Below are 22,071 nucleotides of genomic sequence, written 5' to 3'. Positions count from 1 at the left end.
AATATTTTAAGACCAGAATGAAATGTCTTTTTAGAAAAGTTGTGATTTAGAATTATTATTGGGGAATGGTGTCAAATTGTCTATTGGAATAAACGAACTATTTGACGCTGACTGTAATGTAAGTTGACAGTACATTAAACTACACATTTTTGGTGTAAAATAAAACTTATTAGAACTGAATAAGATTCTAATGCTTAACTAAAGTCCGGTCCGTGAGCACGTAGAATTTTGTCCAATGACCCCTAGCTAGATAGTCATCCTTATCGCTCGCGCGTAATTATATTGCTGTTGCGACTGTGCGACTGGCACCCGCAGTGAGTGTGCGAGCGCGATAGCAACATAATTACGCGCGAGCGATAAGGATGGGTAGCTTGGGGTCATTGGACAAAATTCCACGTGCTCACGGACCAGACTATAGATGTGCCGTAGTCCATACCACCATTCCAGCGCAGTATAAAGTCTGCCTTTGGTAATTTAGTAAAAATATTGATCATGTATTTTGTCATATGAAAATTGCACATATTTTCGTAATATGTACGAACGTCGACAGCACATCAACCTCTCACAAAATGTGAAATTAGACCTTATTCTATGAGGAGAAGGTTCAAAATTCTTTGTCGATTTTCGTGCTTTTGTGGTAGGTTGCTGTGCTGATCACTGTTCATATTAAATTGGAAAGTGTATTTTCTTGAAATATAAAGCTTTTATTGTATTTTTAAAGTGTAGGTAGCTTAAGAAGAATTGTATTTACAGGGACGTATTATTTATTTATCAAAGTAGCGCCTTCTATCATAAGAACACTATATTTATTACTTTGCCTCTTTAAGTATTATTGCGTGTATGTTTTTTATTATTTTATTGTTTATTTATTTGTCTGTTATGTATGTATATTTTACGTATTAATCCTGTTTTAGATATAATGTACTTTACTGTTCGTGTCTCTCTGGTAGTGAATGCTTTTAGAAATAAGTCGGCCAATTGTACACATTTGCTGTGAATATAAATAAATAAATACGTCCCTGTGTTGGTTAGCTAAGAGTAGGCGCACACCGTTGATTTTTAGTTGGCCGATAGTTGTGCCCGATTTTAAATTGTATGAAGAATCGGCCAAATCGAATCGGCGTAGTGTGCGCACTCCCATTCATGCCCATACTGATCAACTGCCCGACTAAACAAAATCAACGGTGTGCGCCTACTCTAAATATTTAAAATCGATTGATTTTTAATTTTGCTCATTGTTATAGTGAGAGATAAAATGAAAAAAGATTGAGGTATAAAAATGAGGAAATTAATGAAGTCAATTATATTCGTACCTTCTTAGAAAAAATATTGTCAAATCGCTTAAATTTTCTCTATGTCCTTTCATTTATTGATGCATTGTTTTTTAAATAAGTTTTATAAATAAACCCGACAATGTTTTAAAATAAAGGTGATTCTTTTCTACACTCAAAGCATTCGCATGACATACAGTTTAGATTGAAAACATTTGTTTAGTCTGAGTTAGTTTTATAGTTTTTTATAGTCTAAGAACAAACGACAGTATAAACGTACCTTTTTTGCTTCCATTGCTAATGTTACCGATTATTTTCGTACAGTTTGTGATATTTATGTGTTATTAGTATGTAGTAGTTTGTTAATTTTTATTGGGTACCTACTTAACACTATTATATCAATTTATTCTAAGACATAACTTCTCAAAAAGAATATTCTAATGCCCGTTTTAACCATCAATCCCTAATACCCCTCCTTTAAGTGACCCCTTTGGTTACACATAACAGGAATTTTGTTTTCAAAGGGGTCACTTAAAAATTAGGGATTGATGGTGAAAACTGTCATTGATTGTTGGTATCAATGGTACCCTATTAATTTATTCTTCCATTAAAATACCACTGGTTTAGGTCACTTGTAGAAAGTACAGCACACATAGAATTTGATATAATTAATTATGTATGTATTATATTTATTATCATGGTAATTATGACATTTGTCCAATATAATGTTCCTTGACATAATAATGTATTTAAAAAGTACTTATTTATTTATTAGAAATAGCTTTTTGCTGGCAAGTACAATATTAAGTTTTTTGCTCTCAGCATTTTATGTTATAGATTTTATTCATAAATTATAATCTATTTAATTGTAAGTACATGTGTAAAATAAGAATATTCTTAACTGCGGTAATTTTAAGGGATTTTGTGGGTGATATTTTAAGTATACCTCTATTATTTTAATTATTCTTTCTATATGAACCAGCTAACTTTGGCATATAGATGACCCACGCTGAACTGTCCCACCAAACTCAATGACAGGGGGGCGCTACCATCGTTCAACTATATGGTTTCCAACATGGCAAAAATCTGAACCAGCGATCCGGTATTGACGGTGGCGCCCCACTGTCAATGTCATCGACAGGACAGTCCAGTATTTTGGAACTATAAAACATGTTTTTTTGAAAAATTGTCAGTTCAAACTGACAGATACAGAATCCTGTTTTATTCTAAAGTCAAAAAGTGGACATATGAATAGTTACTTAATGCGCATACGCTCAAAAAAGCGACTCAACGTTTTTGTTCTAAAAATTAAAAAAAACAGTCAAATAACGATTTTATGCGATGGGCACACGGTGCATATTTCAGGAAGAGTCGATTATGTGAACGCAGAAATTATAACTTAGCTAGAAGTCGACGAAATATGAACGTTATGCTATAAGGTCCTTTATTGCTTGACGCCACTTTCACCATATTTTTTAATTGGTAAAGTTTTGTTGTCAAGAGTTGTAACTAGTACGACTTTTGATGACTTGTTGTTTGTTGTCCATCCACTAAAGTGTGACATAATATTATGTAGTACAAAATGTTCTTAAAAAAAATGGCAATGATACTTATTTTTGTAGAATGTACCATAATGGATAATGCTTAAAGCTTACAATGATGTACAAAGATGTAAAGCTTACTAAAATGTAAGATATGAAAATTATTGCTCATTGTATTAAATTAGTATGTTCCTTAATAAAATCGACATCAATGCTGTCTAAACTGATGTGTTTGGGTTTCTTTGATTGTGTATACCAGTTGGCGCCGCCGGCTCGTAAGGTCCTGTCACTTGCTAAGTGGCTATTCTAATGGCGCCAACTATGGCCTAATTCATGTATTTTGACAGTCAAGATCTCGCTGACGTTCAGAAGTCGTCCCATTGAAAAACAGTTCTAAATCCGTATTCACAAGGGTTATTTTTGATAGAACGATTACACGATAGGATCGCAACTCAGTGTTTTGTTGTCGTTGAAGTTTTGTTACGTGAATAAGGCTACTGGTGACCGCTGAAGCGGTAGGACTACGCATTTGCATTCATCAAGATGGCGCCACTTTCGAGTAAGGTACTATCACTCGCTAGTGGCGCCCACTGGTGAGCACATTTAAGGAAACTCAGTGACATTTAATCTTAAAATAATTATTTAAAACTATCAAATTAATTACGCAGTGAGCCAATAGCAGCTATTAGAGTAAGAAAAAAGTATTTAAAAAAAATATTTAGTATTGCCCAAAAATACAGAAAAAATAGTTGTATCATTATTGGTGTTATGTTGTATTTTTCATTGTACTTAATTAGTTTGTAATGTTACACGTTTGATTATTTGGGGTCTGGTTGTCTGTAATCAGTAATCTGTATCAAGCAATTTAAAAAAAATATTATGTAGGTAGATAATTATGATGATTTTTCAGTACTTACATTCATTGCAAATATGCATAGAGGTTAATAACTCTATGCAAATATGTCACGTTAACAGGGACCTACCATGTCTAGCATTTCAATTACCTAACTAGCGTTTAGTGTGGACTCGAACTCGATCTCTCTTGTTTCAATATCCATGATTGAAGAAATTTGTCATTTTGAGAAAGGTCAGATAAGACGTCATCAGGGGCATTCAGGGGTCGAGTTCATAAGCGAGCACTAACCTTAAAAGTTTCACGGATAGCGCTAGTGTGTTTAAGCCCTAAATCAAACATTTTTGTAATAGAAAAAAAATCCTAATTCTATAATATAATGTCTGGTAATTTCTATGCGTAGGTATTATATTAGAATTATTATCCTTTGGTTCCAAGAACTGGTTTGATCTGATATTATTAGCAATATATTTTTATTGAGCGTTCTTTGTGTTTTATTTCATTTTGGAACCTGTTGCTAAAATGCAGGAACCCTTCTCTTCCTTTATGTACCTAGTCCAAAATAGTAATACACGTCGTGTGTAAAAAGTTAAAAACACTTTTGAGCGAAAATTTGTTAACAGCTTTATCACATATTTCGTCTATTATAATGAAGAATGTTCACTAATTTTGTTTTTTAGCTTTCTGTATTCTCTGTTAAAAATAAAAAATACACGTGAAAGAATTATTTCGATACGTCAATTAGTTTCCAAGATATTTAATTTTAAAAGTGCGGGCGGCGGCCGGCCCGCCATTTTATGCGCGTGACGTCATATTACAGTGACTGGCTCATATTTGTATGGGTGGAATCTTGCAAGCTGAATTAAGACCCACTTCCAGGCAACCGATTAAGCTGAAATTTTGCAAACACATGTGATTTGGATGACCATGCAATATTATGATGACATGGAGCTGATCTGATGATGGAGCTGGAAGGTGGCCATAGGAACTCTATAATAAAACGACTTAAATGCATCGAGTTTGGGCTCGTTCGTTTTGTATTGATGAGTATTTTAATTCTATATAGTAATCANTTCAAAAATATATATCTTTCTTATGTCTTAAAGATTAACGTAGATACTAGTTTTATTGAATTTTCTACAACAGTACTGATCCTCATTATTATCCTTTGGTTCCAAGAACTGGTTTGATCTGATATTATTAGCAATATATTTTTATTGAGCGTTCTTTGCGTTTTATTTCATTTTGGAAAAATGCAGAACCTAACCCTTCTCTTCCTTTACCTAGTCCAAAATAGTATAAGTACTATCGGCAACAGTGTAACTATCCATTGCCAGTCATGACATCTCGTTCTATCGCAAAGAATCACCATTTGATGAGAGCGAGAGCAAAAACTGAAATGGATAGTTATTATAGCACTGGCCGTGTGTACGTGTGTAAAAAGTTAAAAACACTTGAGGGAAAAGTTGATAGAAGCTTTATCACTTAATTCTTCTATTATTTTAACACTAGCTTTCCGCCCGCGGCTTCGCCCGCGTGGAATTTTGTCTGTCACAGAAAAAACTTTATCGCGCGCGTCCCTGTTTCAAAAACCGGGATAAAAACTATCCTATGTTCTTTCCCGGGACTCAAACTATCTCTATGCCAAATTTCATCAAAATCGGTTGCGAGGTTTAAGCGGGAAAGCGTAACAGACAGACAGACAGACAGACAGACAGACAGACAGACAGACAGACAGAGTTACTTTCGCATTTATTATATTAGTTGGGATAAAAGTATTGATATTACAATTGTGTTTATTCAGAAGACATGCAGAGAAAGTCAAAGCGCTTTTTACTAGACAAACATCGAATTTCCGTAACAATTGCAAATGCAATTTATTACCTAATGAATGAATATTTTCAGTAATTTCATATAAGAATCTCATCGAATAATCATCGTTATAAATGTGAAAACCATTTTATTAAAACTCCAGAATAGGACTATTTTGTTAGAGTTATTTTTTTTCCAAAAACAAAAACTCAAACTGACCATATGTCAGCTCCTTCTAAAAGGAACTCTAGGCGTAGCATTACCAACGCTTCGCTAACCAAAAGTCTAAAAAAAAAAAACTGTCATTTTGTAACCGTCGCCGAACACCTGCCGAATCTTTTTGTTTACCAAAGAAAAACGAAAATTCTGAATGAAAATCTAATTTATATTAAGTTTTATGAATTAAAAATTGTGTATTAGTGTGTGCTAGAACTGTACTTTCAAATGTTTGGAAAGACAACACTGGAAATTCAAGGTAAACTTATGTTAATTTTGTAATGTTTCGTGTTTCGTAGTTCAATAAATTTACACGTATTTTGCAATTAAATTAGAATATTCTTGAAGTAGAAGTATTTACTATCAACAGACGAAATCAGGAATCGTCAACATACTAACAAAATGTTGATTCTTTGTTTCTCAAAAATGTTTTTTTGTTCTTTGCAAGTTCATTAATTTATCTGAGCTTATTCTTCAAAAACATTATGTCAGCTAATATTTAACATTTTTGTTACAGTAAACTATGAGCGGCATAGACAATAATATCTTTGAAGTGAAACCAAATTCAAAAAGCAAGAGAAAGATCACCACTCCATGCCCGAACGCTTACCTGAACCCAGCGTTAGACCTGCTAGCCAACGAGGATCCCATGTGCAACACCGCCATGGAAATAGTACCGATTAAAAAGCGTAAACGCTCCAGAAGCTGTGATATTGCTGCGTTCGAAAACACCGGCCTAGATTTAGGCATCAGCAAGGCAGCTGTGAATGCATTTCTAGTGAGAGAACTTGAAAATGTACGTCAGAATATGAAGTGTGCCAGTCCTATCGTTGAAAGAGAAAATAATGCCCCAGCTGCAGCTACCGAAGCTGTTATTGAAAGACAAAATTTTGCTACTATCATGGAAACGGAACCTGCTATTGAAAGGGAATATGTTGCACCAATCACAGTTATTGAGCCTGTTATTGAAAGAGAAAACATACCGATCGCAGAACCAATCTATGCCAATTTAACTGACTTGTCTGTACCACAAGCAAGTTGCCCTGACGAGTCCATCGTAGAAATGAACCCAACTCCTTATAATGATTTGTCTGGATTTAACCCTGATTTCAGTGAAATCGAAATGGATTCTGGTATATCAGTTTTGGAGCAAAAATCCTTGACCACTACTAATACAATTAGTCAAATTAACAACAATTTGACTGATATCTCTGGAAATGCCACAAGTGTTACAAATAAAGTTATAATAAACAATACCAGCCAAATAAACCTGAGTTTCATAGACAGGCTAGCTTTGGATTCACCGAATTTATCAAATCAATCGCTGTACCTTGACGATGACCTGAACGAAAGCAATATTATGGAAGTCAAAACCATAACTATAATAACTAAAAAGAAGCGAATCATAAGCAAAAAGAAGAATACCAACCCATTTTTAGATCCTAATCTTAATATTGAACCGTCTGAAGATTATTCACAAGAATCTTGCAATGAAACTCAAAACCCTTTCCTAACTCTGGATTCTACAAAACCAGAGCTAGAATACAATGATGAAGTGATGAGTAGACCAGCAGAGGTTCTAACACCACAAGGAAGTAATTTAATGCCTAGAAGATTATTTTCTGGTGATACTAACAGCACTATTTCAACGATGAATGAGTCTATGAACGTTGACCAACATGAATATGAAAATATCGATGGATATCGATCTGAAAGTCCCATCTATGAGAATGTGAGCGGAGACTCCATTGATTCTGCTTATAACAAACAAAGCAAAATCTTGGGCCATGATGTTTCGAGGTTCAGTGCTATCGATATCATGAATTTAAATAAACATTCAGAAGCGAACAGTTCAAATGAATCTAATGACAGCAAGAAAGATTTAAAATATCAGTTGCTCAAAGCTGGTAATAAATTATCAAAAAAAGTGTTCAAAACGTTGAAGAAAACTTTCAAACATGACAAAGTTGAACACAATGTGACGTTGAACCCATATGAGGTACCGAGAAAACTACCAAAGCAGAAACCGCCTGCACCGAAAGACTGTGGTATAGAAAATCCTGCTCTAAACCTGAATAATTCGGATGAAATTGAGATTGAAGAGTTGGAGGATGACGAAGAACACCAGTATGAAACCGTTAAAACGCTCAGAAACACACAGCTCAATATGAATGTCACACCTTTGAAGGAGAGAGATGAAAATGCTGATTTTTCTCATAGCAGACTAAACACTCCAGGGAAAAAGGTTCGTTTTGACTCAACGTTGAATAGAGAGAAAGTGATAACCGGAAACAGCTTTGATTGTGATATACAAAGCCCGGGGTTTGATGTGAAAATTGATAAATATCATGATGAATTAGAAAACTGTATAAATGAGAAAAAGTTTTTGCAGCAAAATATGTAGATGATAAGAAAATGTATTTTAAAATCCCTTGTCCAAAATTTCACTCAATGAAAAAACAATTAATTTAAATCAATAGCAATTAACAATCATGTGTTTAAACTTAAGTATAAGTACTTATTCATACAAGTGGCCTTTACAGAAAAGCTGCTTGATTTTCCAATTACTAAATCCAAAAAATCCCAAAGCAAATTATTTATAAACTTAGTTTTAAGGAACCTTTTACATTATCGTCCTATTTTTTACCTATGTTTTTATCTTATAAGTTTTTAAACTTTTGTAACCAAAATTACATTATGTATTTGAGGCTAAACTTAACTTATTATGAATTTAATGTTAAAGACTAATGTATCAGTACCTGTATTGATAATAATTTATTGCATAATTTAATTTAAGACCTAATTTATTATGAAGTAAGTAAGATCTTGCCAAATAAAGCATATATTTTAATAATAATTGTCTTTATTTTTGAAAACTATTCCTTCCTTGTAACTCTACAATATAACTTTCTTTGATCTAATTTCTCTTTACTTTGGTAGTGTTGAAATTATAATAACTCCTAAAACTAATTATGAAGTTCACTACTACTGTACATTATGGCTTCCTAGTTTATCTTTTTATTTTACACTAGCTGACCCGGCGAACTTCGTACCGCCTTATATCAATCTTTCTGAGAGATTTTCTTAATATTTTTTTCCGTAAGAACCATCCTTGGACTTCCACAAACATTTAAAAAAAAGAATTATCGAAATCGGTTCAGCCGTTCACACGTGATGCCGTGACAACGCGAAACGGGTTTCATTTTTATATATATAGACTAGGTTTCCACCCGCGGCTTCGCCTGCGTGGAATTTTGTCTGTACCGATACCAAAAACCGGGATAAAAACTATCCTATGTCCTTTCCCGGGACTCAAACTATCTCTATGCCAAATTTCATCAAAATCGGTTAAGGGATTTAGGCGTGAAAGAGAGACAGAGTTACTTTCGCATTTATAATATTAGTATAGATGGATTTTTATACATACTTATACTTTTTAAATATTATACTACGTCTTGTAAATGGTTGTTGATTCGAAAGTATTTTTATGAGTAATACTCGCTCACTCTTTATTGCTTGCATCGGTTTTTTATTGGCCACTCATTGAAACAAATAAAATGTTTTTGACCGACTGAATGTCAAATGAGGTCAATATTGATGATAGAGACGATCAGATAGTGGATACGCGCTACTAAGATTTATGATTTTTAGATGAGATATTAGGATTTTTTTAGTACAGCGAGAGAGGGGAGTCACTGAGTGCAAATAGTGCATTCCTTCCTATTTCTTGCATTCCAGCGAGGTGCACTGTTAAAGAATTTCCCACACTGAATGCGTTCTGTGATCTGCGGTTCGGTCAAAGTGGCATTAATTAAGTTCGCCTATGTAAAAAAAGTGTCCTAGACATTTTTGTTTGCATCAGTAGTGTTTTTGCTTTCCATTTTTTTGAATGTTGACATGTTTTTGTTGATTTCGTAGGGCAAAACGCTAAAGACCCGGCTTTAGACACACTAATAATCCTCTTTCTAGCGCAGTCGGGCAAAAAGATGCCAAAGGCACAGTGGACTTGAGGTGTGTCTGTTCTGTACCTATAATCCGAGTGCATGCTAGCCTTGACTGCAATACTGCGTTTTATTGGATAATCGCCGCCACGTGGGATCTATATTTGTCGAGCTGATGGACTAATGGGGCTTGATGATCCTGTTTATTCAGCCCAGGAGGGTTTTCAATATACCTGACATTACTATGTAAGCGAGTCATGTATCTTACTCATATGTTTGTCATATACCAGTAAACGAGTCATGTACCCTACCTACTCATGTGCATAGTGAGAAAGTCCCAAATTTACTTAAACTGACGAAACATGTATAAAGGGACCTCTTTTCTAATTTAATACTGCCAGCCCCCTAGACAAAATACCATGAAAACGAATCATGTAGTACTTTAAGTCTCATGTGTATAAGTAGTCAGTGAGAAAGTCTATTATACTGACGACCTTCAGTTTTCTTTCTTTCAAAGTTGCTAGCCCCTCTTTTTTTTTCGTCGGGAAATGCTTTGTGCATACCCACTGGTCTATGGGGACGGCCAGTGGGTTATGTGGGACTCTCCCCGCCTACCCACTAAAGTCGAGGCCTACCCACTAAAACCCGACGGTTTCCACCAGAGCCCAAAGAAACCGAGCCACGAGTTATTGTCCTGGTTGGAAATTCGTCCGCAGCTCCGCCTCAAGCTAGATGCTCGCTCACGAGCGAGCCTCTCTGGCTTCGAGGGAACCCCCAATCCCCTCCTCCAGTTGTTTTTTTTATAGAGGTTTTCTCCTCGCGGCCCTGATACAACCGGTCCGCCGTAGCGGGTTACGGTCTGCTCTATGCCCCTGCTCGGTCAGCTCTGCTGATCAGAGAAGTACCGAGAGCGGCCCTCCAAAGAATGGGCCCGGGCAAACGCCCCGCCAGCCCCCACCTGTGGGGGTTTTTAAAGATGTCCCCTGCATCGTGGCCCGTGGAGTTGACGAGACCTGCCGCGCAGGTGAGAAGTTAGCCGCCCGCGTGATCAGACCACGCGGACTTTGCCCAAGGTGCACCACGAGGAGGTCCCTCACCATCGCACCCCAAGTTGCCAGCCTCTCTATCCAAAGTAGACACCCCGCAGACTGCAGATTTTTAGTCTGCCTCGACTTCCAATTTGTATGAGGAATCGGCCGACTCGACACCAAATCAATGTATTAACTTAGTGTGCGCACTTCCATACATGTTCTGAATGGAACATGATACAAGCTGAGTAGGAGCCATTTTGGTTCAATAAATTATGTATGTAATTTAAATTGTGTAAAACGTCTGTTTGAACCAAATAAACAATTTTTCTTTCTTTCTTTCTTTCTAACAGCCCGACCAAACTAAGGGCCAACAAAAAGTCTACAGCGAAGCGATTTTGGTATTACAACTTTCAGTTTCCACTAAATTGGAGAGAAGAGGTTACGAAAGGAGATGTGTTTTGAATGACCAATGAGATCTCCGAACCGAAGCTGAGCGGAGAGAAGTGGAAATAACGAAATTATTGTTTTTTTCCAACATTATGGCTGCTTGCGGCTTGCACTAGCCAGTGTCAAGTAAGTAAATTCTATTATAGCCTGACCAGGAACATAAAAACCCTCGCCATGTTGCGGAAAACTAATGGTACTAATTTCTTTTAATGGCAACAGTAACTGAAAACTTCATTGACATGTCACCTTGCATGTCAGTCTATTGCTGTCAAAGTGTAAACAAACTTTATTTTAAATGTGCGCAATTGATTTTGTAAATGAAATTGCTAAAATATTTTTATAGTCGTCAAAGAAAAGTGGTTCACAATGTGTTAAAGTATTTGTCGAAGAGAAATACCAAGGGTTCGGACAATATTTTCATTGAATAATGTTTCTAACAAAGGTTGTCAAATTGACTGACATGTTTATCGTATAGTACAGTCCACTATGAAAATTAGCTGTGGTTTGTTTCAACTACCTATTTTAAATTTTTTTGTCACTTTCTAAGTGTTGAATTTTATGGGATTGGGAAAGAAGTACCGAGTTTGAAGCGTTCANTTTATTTTGTGCTAATTACCTTTATGTTTAATTTTCATGTTTTGTTCGTACTATTGTTTTGATGTTTTTATGTTTAATTTTGATATTCAAGTCGTTCAAATTGTTCAACAATTTGACTCCGATTTGCTTTCCGAAATTTTTTACCGATTTAGAATTAGAATTTTGGTTTTTTAATGTATAAGCCGAATAGTCGCAAATAGAGTCCTTTTTAACAGATTTTAAAAGATATTTCCCTAACCACCTAACACCTTGTACAAGGAGTATGATAGAGTGCTGTATTGTGAGCTGGTTGGTATTCGCACCTAAAACGATCTCAACAGTATGCCACTGCTGACCTGGCCAACGCATCCCACCGCCTGCGCACTGGGCAGTCGCTGCTAAAAGCGTTATGAGCGACGTGCTCCGCTTTGGCTCGCTGGCAGTTTCGGCACGATGGTGCCCCACCAGCGAGCTTCTCGGCGCAGTCGGCGCTGAAGTGTGGCCCGCCGCAGTGGCTGCAAACGTCGGCGGGCTCCGTGCAAAATCGTCTACTGTGGCCGTATCCCAAGCACTTAGTGCACTGCACCAGTGGTGATTGGTCGGCCACTCTGATGTGCTGTAGGTCGATATGCACGGATCCCGCCGCGATCGCTCTCGTCCAGATCGTTGGGGAAACACTCACGACTACATGTTGTGTGTGCGGGTTCCTGGCCTTCTTTCTATACCTGATTGTGATACGGTCCTCCCCCTCGCGGAGGTCATGAAAAATACTACCATTCTGCTTCCTTAATGCTTTCAGGACGTCGCCGTCGGTGTTCATCGACAGGACGTCCCTGAGCACAAGGAGAGGGTCTTTATTTTTCACTTCCTCCGCGACGAGGAGGCCACCCGTACTCTCAATCCTCTCTTTTAGTTTGCTTCTCTCTTCCTCTGTCTCGCAACTCATAATGATTTTTGCATTCTTAGCCTTTCTTGTTCGCTCGACTCGCACCCAGCCTTCCTTAGCGTTGACGGCTTCCCTGACCTTCCGCAGCACATCCTCCCCCGTCTCCATCTTATCTTTCGATGAGACGACGACGGAGTGGAGGGCCGACCTGACTTGTTGGAGCTGCTGGTTGGGCACGGAAGCCGCCACGCTGGCATAGGTCGTCTTCTCTACGGAACCACGCTGTTTTTCTATCTCCTCCTTTATAGCTTCCATTTTAGAACCATTCTCCAACAAAAGTCTCCTGTTTTCCCGTATCATTGCCACTATCCTTTCTTCATCAACTCTCTTATCCTCTTCCCTATCCTTTTCCTTCTCTCTTTCAGGTTCAGGCTCAACCATGCTCTTGCTGGGAGCCTTCCCCTTCCTTTCCGTTTCCGATTCCTTAACGAGCTGGTACAGCCGATCCAGAGCCTCTACGACGGTGGTCTTGATGTCGCCCCTCAGGTTGCGGGCGGTGCCAAGGCTCACCTTGGCCTTCTGAAGGGAGGCTCTGGCTTCGGCTGTCCTGTCTCTGGTGACAGTGGCAGTGGGGGTTTTAGGTGAGTTCACCGAAGCCTCCACAGAAGCTCGGCGCAGAGGCGCGGGCTTCTTTGGAGCCTTCGGCGGTTCCGCTCGCGGCGGGGTTGAGTCGGATGCGGAGGAAAGCCCAGCTTTCCCCGCCTCCCACTCCCCGACGCTGCGCCTCACTTTACCCGGTCTTCTGATGGGCGGGGAATCAGGAGACTTTTGCTGGTTCTCATCGTTGACCCTCTTAGCGGGTGTTCTAAATCCGAACATACTGTCAGAGGTATGCGTCAATATAATAAAACAAATTAGGTCTTAGGACCGCGTAAAAATAAAAACGTATAAAAGGTAAGTTTGTAAAAGTTGTAAAATGATATATAATATAAATTACTTAAAAAGTTCTGTTTCAGGTATCCCCGATGGACTTTGAGNACCACATGGTTAGTGTGCGGATTCCTGGCGCGCTTCTTGAATTTAATCTGCAGACGGTCCTCCCCGTCGCCGAGGTCGCGAAACAAGTCCTTGTTTTGGCTCCTGATTGCCTTAAGGATGTCCTCGTCGCTGTTGAGCAACAGAACATCCTTAAGGAGCAGGAGCGGGTCCTTGTTCTTCACCTCCTCGACGACGAGCCGATCGCCTGCACTCTCTATCCTTGCCTTCACTTTAGCTCTCTCCTCCTTGGATCCGCAGCTCATGATAATCCTTTGATCTTTCGCCTTTCGGATCCGCTCGACCTTGACCCATCCTTCTTTCGCATTAACAGCCTTCCTCACTTTACTCAGCACAGCGTCCCCGGTGTCGTAAACGTCCTCCGAGGACACTATGACTGAGTGAAGTGTCTTCGTCACTGGTGACCTCCCACTCGAGTGCTGGGGCGGCACAGCCGCCGCAACACTCGCGTAGGTGGCCGCCGTGTCCAGTTTAGCCGTCTGTCTCTCCATTTCTGTTCGGATCTCTTCTATTTTCCTATTATTTTCTATAAGCAGCTTGTTATTCTCCTCTATTTTTTCCATAATCCGATCAGACTCAATCCTCTCACACGTCACTTCCTCTCTTCCTGTCTCCCCCGCTCCCCTCTCAGAATCCCCGCCACTCCCCCCCTCTTTTCTCTCCGCCTCTGAGCCTTGATGAGTTTTTTTTTTTTTTTTTTTTTTTTTTTTTTTTTTTTTTTTTTTTTTTTTTTTTTTTTTTTTTTTTTTTTTTTTTTTTTTTTTCTCGTTCATTTTGGCCACTCAGAGGATTTTTATTATGGGAAGGGACGTTCACAATAAAACTTAGGAACTAACTTACGCTAGTTACAATTTTTTCACAAATTTTCGACCCTTATGTACCGGCAGGCGTGCCACTCGAGAGTTGGTGGNTCTCGTTCATTTTGGCCACTCAGAGGTTTTTATTATGGGAAGGGACGTTCACAATAAAACTTAGATACTAACTTACGCTAGTTACAATTATTAACAATCTTCGAACCTTAGGTACCGGCAGGCGTGCCACTCGAGAGTTGGTGGAGTTGCGAGCCGGGCACGCGGCCCTCCAAGGCGGTTAGGGATGCCTGCTCATGGAGGGCCTGGGGGGACAGACAACAAATAGACTGGGAGTGCTGGGGGAAGAAGTGAGAAAGTTTCCCCCAGCACTAGCCTTTACAGGTGTGAACATAGGCCGCCCAGTGCGGATGTTACAACAAAAGATCTTAACCTAACTTATAGCTAATTAACAGAGCAAAGTGAATAACACAAGGATGACAATTTTTTCCAAGGTTTCAACTAATGACACTAGTTTAACTTAATTATTTATACTACTTATGATGGAATTATACACGAATATAATCTACAAAGCAAAGTGAATAACACAAAGAAGACAAAATTTTTCAAGGTTACAACTAATGACACTTGTTCAGCTTAATTGTTTATACTGTTTACATGAAATTATATACGTATATAGTTAACAAAGCAAAGTGAATACACAAAGAAGACAGAAAATTTTTTATAAGGTCTCTACCAATAACACTTGTTCAACTTAATTATTTGTACTGTTGACGATGAAGTTATACACGAATTATGGCTATGATTTATCAGTTTCTACGCACACAAATTTAAAATATAAAAAAATTAAAATACACATGCAAAAATTAGTTGATCTGTCTACAGAATGTCAATCTCATTAATAACATTTAATTTTATGTTTATATGATACAAGGAGGTGATGAGTTCTTTCCAAAATCGACTTTAAATAAATGAAATCGATCAATTTGTTGGGATTTGACTGTTTTAGGCTTGTTGTACGGTCAAGGTCCGCGATGCCGTCCCCAAGGATCCCCAGCAGCACCCTGTGGGCCGGGACCGTGCATAGATCCTAATAGGCCACTGGGGCCGGGGACAGCCCGGTNAAAAAAATATATAGGCCGCCCAGTGCAGGTGTTAAATACAAGAGATCTTAACCTAACTTACAACTATTTACAAGACATAATGGATTACACAAGACCAAATTTTTCCATGATTTACAATTGATTACTCTGGTAGACTTAGTTATTTATAATGTTTACAATGGACTTTATTACACAACATGATGGATAATACAAAAAAAAGGGACTTAACATGGTTGACAGTTAGTTACTCTGATTGACTTAGTTATTTATAGTGTTTACAATGAATTTACGCACTAAAAATGATTGTGATTAATCAATTACTGCACAATTAAAGTGGAGTATAAACAGAAATCGGTTAGCTTGTGTACAGAATGCCGATGTGTTAAAATTTGGATACAGTTAAGATTAATTAGAAAATTAGCAGTTAAATAATACAAGTGAGGTTAGTTATTACACATTGGAGAATGTGAAATCGATCAATTAATTGGAGTATAACTGTTTAAGATTTGCTTGCTGAGCGGTCGANAGCCCGGTGGAGGACTGATCCTTTTGAATTGCCGACCCCTTGAGCCCCTCGGATCGCCTGTCCCACCAGCGCCAGCGGTGGGCGGGCTTACCCTCAGGCCGGCTCGCGGACCATAGACAGTGCGACATATTATATGCAAAACTTGTTAACGGAGTATGTAAGCAGGTTATCGTAAATTAATCGATTTCAAGAAAGGGAAGATAGATTATAGTTAGAAGATTAAACGCTATATGTGTACAAGGGGTTATGGTTGTTAAGTAAGATACCGCAGTCAGCTCCGCTCCGCCAGGCCTAGACTCCCACACCGGTCAAGAAGCCGAAGGCCGGGCGCGGGGACAGCAAGCCAAGCCCAAAGGTTAGAGCCGACCGTCCCCGCGCCCAACCCACGGCCCCCAACCCAGCGCAGATCAGCCTGTCGGAGCGGAACCCATCACGGCACCCACAAGATACGAGTCATGAGCAATCTACGTTGACACAAAGAGAAAAATGCAACAGGACAAACTATATACAAATTAAAAGAGATGAAATGATTAAAGGATTGAAACTAAAAAAAAAGGCAGTCGCACGGCCGCCAAGGCGCAGCCCGCGGCCAGTCCACAGATGTTATGTGGCTGGAGGACTACAGAGAGTAGTCCACCTTGGCCATGATTCTGGCCTTCATGGCCTTTTGCCTAGGGCAGGCCTGGTCGAGGGCTGCGTGCTTGGCGCTCGTGCTGGACTTAAACCTTGCGTTGTGAGTTGTGCAATTGGCGCAGCTNACGGCCAGACCACTGATGTTGTGTGGCTGGAGGTCTACAAAGAGTAGTCCACCTTGGCCAAGACTCTGGCCTTCATGGCCTTTTGCCTAGGGCAGGCCTGGTCGAGCGCTGTGTGCTTGGCGCTCGTGCTGGACTTAAACCTGGCGTTGTGCGAGGTGCAGTTGGCGCAGCATGGAGCCAGCGCCTTGTTGGGACACTGCGCCGGCAGGTGACCGGCGGTCGCGCAGTGTGCGCAGACTGGAGTCTCGGCGGGGCATCGCGTCTGTGTGTGCCCGAACTGGAGGCAGCGGCGGCACTGCAGGAATGGAGAAAACTCCTCGGCGTGCACCCTCTGGTGGTCGAGGCGCACACGGCCGAGAGTGATGATGCTGTGGAACACCCTGGGCGGCACAGTGAGGACCGCGTTGTATAAATTAGGGTTCCGGTTCCTCCGCAGGAAGCGCAGTTTGATCCTCCCGTCATCCTCCAGCTCAGGGTTTTGTTCTCTCAAGGTGGCAATGAGGTGGTTGCTTGCCGTGTCTCTAGAGATGCCCTTAAGAGCGATCATTGGCATGAGTTTCCGCTCCGGTTCAGCACTGACGCCGGAGGTCTCCGTCTTGCTGTTAATTCGCCTCATAGCCTCCTTGAGGTGGTCTGTCGAGTCAAATTCGACCCTCGCTTTTCCTCGCGAGAGCATTTCAACCTTGGCCGCAGTGAATTTGACCTCGCGGAAAGGAATGGTTGATCGCAAGGTCTTGGTCACCGCCTGTCGGTCGGCCTTCTGGTCTTTAGAGGCCATGATGAGCGCCGGGCGTGTGCTTCTCTCTTCCCGTAGCCGGGGCTGAGTGTCCCCTGCCACAGGTTGAGCCGGCGTGGAGGCGAGTGACTGGGCGTAGGTCTTGGTAGTGGCGGGGAGGGGTTGAGCGGTCAGCGTGGGCTTCATGCGCCCAAACTCTGTCCTTACCGCCTGGGTGACCGCCTTAGTCACGGCGGCCGCGAGAGTCTCCTCGCAGCAGTGGTTGTTGGTGATGGCAGCGGTGGTGGTGGTGGTAGGTGCCGCCGGTGCTGGGCCCTTGTCCCGGCCAGATGTTGATGACACCTCCAGGTGTTTGAGGTGTACCTTCTGCAGCAGTCGAGCTGCATCCATGCTGCACTGGACCGCCCGCTCTCGGTTCTCCCTTCTCACACTCTTCTCCTCGTTGAGCAAGACTGGTATGGTGGCCATAAGGCCGTGGAGCTCCAATAGTAGCGAGGAGAGGGGAGTGTCTCCAAAGTCAGCACTGGGGAAGTAGTTCGCTGGTGTTCTACGTTTGCAGGCTGACTGCGAGGCGCCGGTGGCAGGAATGTTGCGAGGGCGCGGAGCACGGCCAGTCCACTGATGTTGTGTGGCTGGAGGTCTACAAAGTGTAGTCCACCTTGGCCATGATTCTGGCCTTCATGGCCTTTTGCCGAGGGCAGGCCTGGTCGAAGGCTGTGTGCTTGGCGCTCGTGTTGGACTTAAACCTTGCATTGTGCGTGGTGCAGTTGGCGCAGCATGGAGCCAGCGCCTTGCTGGGGCACTGCGACGGCAGGTGTCCGGCGGTCGCGCAGTGCGCGCAGACTGGAGTCTCTGCGGGGCAGCGCGTCTGTGTGTGCCCGAACTGGAGGCAGCGGCGGCACTGCAGGAATGGAGAGAATTCCTCGGCGTGCACCCTCTGGTGGTCGAGGCGCACACGGCCGAGAGTGATGATGCTGTGGAACACCCTGGGCGGCACAGTGAGGACCGCGTTGTATAAGTTGGGGTTCCGGTTTCTCCGCAGGAAGCGCAGTTTAATCCGCTCATCGTTCCCCAGCTCAGGATTCTGCTCTTTTAAGGTGGCAATGAGGCCTTGGCTTGCCGTATCCTTGGAGATGCCCTTGAGGGCGATCATCGGCATAATCTTCCGCTCCGGTTCAGCACTGACGCCGGAGGTCTCTGTGTTGATGTTAATGCGCCTCATTGCCTCCTTTAGGTGGTCCGTTGAGTCAAATTCAACTCTCGCCTTTCCCCGCGAGAGCATCTCAACCTTGGCCGCCGTGAATTTGACCTCGCGGAAAGGAATAGTGGCTCGCAAGGTCTTGGTAACCGCCTGCCTGTCGGCCTTCTGGTCTTTGGAGGCCATGATGAGCGCCGGGCGTGCGCTTTTCCCTTCCCGTCGCTGGGGCTGAGTGTCCCCAACCTCGGGCTGAGCCGGCGTGGAGGCGAGCGTCTGGGCGTAGGTCTTGGTGGTGGAGGAGGCAGGCGGCTGGGCAGTCAGAGCGGGTTTCATGCGCCCGAACTCTGTTCTCACCGCCTGGGTGACAGCCTTAGTCACGGCGGCCGCGAGAGTCTCCTCGCAGCAATGGCTGTTAGTGGTGGTGGTGGCAGCGGAGGTGGTGGTGGTAGGTGCCGCTGGTGCCGGAGCCGCAGCCGGAGCTGGGCCCTTGTTCAGGCCAGGTATTTCCTCCAGGCAGTCGAGATATGTAAGATGTACCTCCTGAAGCAGCCGGGCAGCGTCCATGCTGCACTGGATCGCCAGCTCGCGGTCCTCCTTCCTCACACTCTTCTCCTTGTTGAGCAATGATGGAATGTTAGCCATTAGGCCGTGGAGCTTCTGAAGCAGTGGGGTGAAGAGCGTGTCTCCGAAGTCGGGCTCGGGGAAGGGAGTGGCCGGTGTCTTGCGCTTGCAGGCGCCAGTGGCAGGAACGCCGCGCGGGCGCGGAGTGGTCTTCGCCGGGGGTTGGTAAACTCCGAGACCCCCAAGGCTCCCGAAGTCGGCAAAGTCCAGAGAGTGCGGTGAATCTGGCCGAACCGTACCCGCTGAGCTGACTCGCGACGGGCACCTCTCGCTCTCTATAGATACGAAGGAGTTGTCCCTAGAGTGCGCCTCAGAGAGTGTGCTGAGGGTTGGGGAGCGAGAGGCCGACCGGGTGTTCGGTGCCTTGGTGACCTCCCGCGATTGCGCGCGGGTGACCCTTCGGTTGGGGGGTGGTGACCTGGCTAGCGGCATCTTGAGCACTTACTGTCTGTCCAACGTCCAAGTGTACACTGCAATCCAGGTATCACTGCAATCCTTTGATGTCACAATCACTACACGGTTTCACAGTCGCAAGGTCACCACACAATGTTAAACTACACAGTTGAAAGTCGCAGCACAAAGTCCCACTCAGTCCGATGTTTTGCCGGTATTAGGTGATAGCCAAGCGCGAGGGTCTGGCGCGAGGACCGCGCAGTCGTCGATGAAGTTGAAACCGGTACTTGGTGATAACCGGGCGCGAGGGTCGGGCGCGAGGACCGCACGGTCGTCGATGTGTGTTACACCGGCACTTGGTGATAACCGGGCGCGAGGGGCAGGCGCGAAGGGTTGGCGCGAGGGGTTGGCGCGAGGGCTTGGCGCGAGGGCACGGCGCGAGGGCCGGGCGCGAGGGGCAGGCGCGAAGGGTTGGCGCGAGGGGTGGCGCGAGGGGTTGGCGCGAGGGCTTGGCGCGAGGGCACGGCGCGAGGGCCGGGCGCGAGGGGCAGGCGCGAGGGGTTGGCGCGAGGGGTGGCGCGAGGGGTTGGCGCGAGGGCTTGGCGCGAGGGCCAGGCCCGAGGGTCGGGCGCGAGGGGCAGGCGCGAAGGCAAGGCGCGAGGGGCTGGCGCGAGGGCCAGCCGAGGGTCGCCAACCGGTATCAGGTGATAACCCAAGTCACGCCCGGGCGCGAAGGCTTGGCGCGAGGGCTCGGTACCTAGGCGCGAGGGCCGCGGACCGGGCGCGAGGGGCGGGCGCGAAGGCTTGGCGCGAGGGCTAGGTACCGTGGCGCGAGGGCCGCGGGTCGGGCGCGAGGGGCAGGCGCGAAGGGTTGGCGCGAGGGCTCGGTACTTAGGTGGGCTTGAGGGGTGGGCCATTTTTTTTTTTTTTTTTTTTTTTTTATAGCAGCTTTGTCCCCTGATATTCTTCAAGGATTTTATTTTCAAGGGGATTTTTTGTATTCTTTGTTTCTTTTCTGCATGCGATTTGCTTATGCCTGCTGGCTTAATAATAATTATACTCATATTTTCTTTTATTTCTAAATTGCTTTTTCTTTTGCAATTTGCTTTTTCTTTTCTTAATTGCTTTTTCTTTTGCGATTTGCTTATTCTTTTGCTTTTTCTTTTCACTATTTCTGTTACAATTTTCTTATTCTATTTCTTATTCTATTTACTTCTCTATTTTATGCTATTACATTTTTGCTTACTGTCTATGTCCTAAATAACTATGTTAACACACAAACGTATATAATTTACTAATTATATATTGCAGTATGATTAACTATTCCTTTTGTTGACAATGTTACAAATTTTTATGCAATAGCTTATAAATTTATCTCTACTTGCCTTGTTAGTTAATAAAGTATGCAGATTTTCTTTAACAATATTAATATCTAATTTGCAACCTAATTCATAGCGTTCGCGCTCATGGATGGGACACTCTGTCAGGAGATGGATTACTGTCTCCTCGCATGCAGGGTCGCAGGCGCATGATGGGTTGTCCCTGCACTTGAAGCGGTTCAAGTACTGGGAGAACCCACCATGCCCCGTCAGAATTTGGGTGAGCATTCCCGTCGGGCCTATTTTACGGACGAACCTAAACGCCTGGATGGCGTCTGGTAAGAATACCTTCGTAATCGACGCGGTGTCGCCCTCTAGATACCGGTTGTTCCATTGTTCTAGCGTTGTATCACGGATGACTTTTTTAACGTGTGATACAGGGCATTTGTCGTAGTCGGGTTTTCTTTTTAATAAGAGAGCCGCCTCCTTAGCCAATTCGTCCGCGCGTTCGTTGCCTGGAAGACCTGCGTGGGCTTTCACCCAGAACAAAGACACAGCTTTGCCCTGGGCCAAGGCCGTCCGCAGGTTCTTCCTAGTCTCCACTGCAAGAGGGTGAAGTGAGCTATGGTTTGCGATCGTCTCCAGCGCTGCCCTCGAATCGCTATATACACCATAACTCTCTTCCCCCCCTCTCAGGATTATGCCCGAAGCTTTCCATATAGCCAAGAGTTCCGCCTGGTAGACTGAGCAGTACGCAGACAGAGCAAGTTTGAGGCTACTGGTCTCGGCCTCATTATTCCATACGGATAATGCGGCTCCGACTTTCCCCTCAATCTTACTTCCGTCTGTAAAGATGCGCACCGCTTGCATGTTATGCTGCTCTACACGCTGTTGGTCTACCAAACTCATGAACTCCAGGTCTATATGTTCCGCCGGATGTAGAGCTTCTGAAAACCTTATCGCACTCTCGGTCTCTCT

General features: G+C 43.1%; 2 protein-coding genes across 2 annotated transcripts; one reads left to right on the top strand and one right to left on the bottom strand.

Annotated features, from left to right (window-relative positions):
- The first annotated feature begins 5,797 nt into the window (after positions 1–5,797).
- Positions 5,798–8,362, top strand: LOC114359970 (uncharacterized). The gene is made up of 2 exons (XM_028314515.1): positions 5,798–5,952; positions 6,211–8,362. The coding sequence occupies exon 2, from the start codon at positions 6,217–6,219 to the stop codon at positions 8,095–8,097; it is 1,881 nt and encodes a 626-aa protein (XP_028170316.1). The 5' UTR covers positions 5,798–5,952; positions 6,211–6,216; the 3' UTR covers positions 8,098–8,362.
- Positions 8,363–20,118: 11,756 nt separating this feature from the next.
- LOC114359967 (uncharacterized protein DKFZp434B061-like) lies at positions 20,119–20,691 on the bottom strand. The gene has a single exon (XM_028314511.1). The coding sequence runs from the start codon at positions 20,689–20,691 to the stop codon at positions 20,119–20,121; it is 573 nt and encodes a 190-aa protein (XP_028170312.1).
- Positions 20,692–22,071: the final 1,380 nt, after the last annotated feature.

The sequence above is a fragment of the Ostrinia furnacalis genome, unplaced genomic scaffold, assembly GCF_004193835.3.
Source record: "Ostrinia furnacalis isolate ACB-3 unplaced genomic scaffold, ASM419383v2 OfSCF4768, whole genome shotgun sequence".
Taxonomy (NCBI): domain Eukaryota; kingdom Metazoa; phylum Arthropoda; class Insecta; order Lepidoptera; family Crambidae; genus Ostrinia; species Ostrinia furnacalis.
This window is presented reverse-complemented; position numbering and strand designations above follow the sequence as displayed.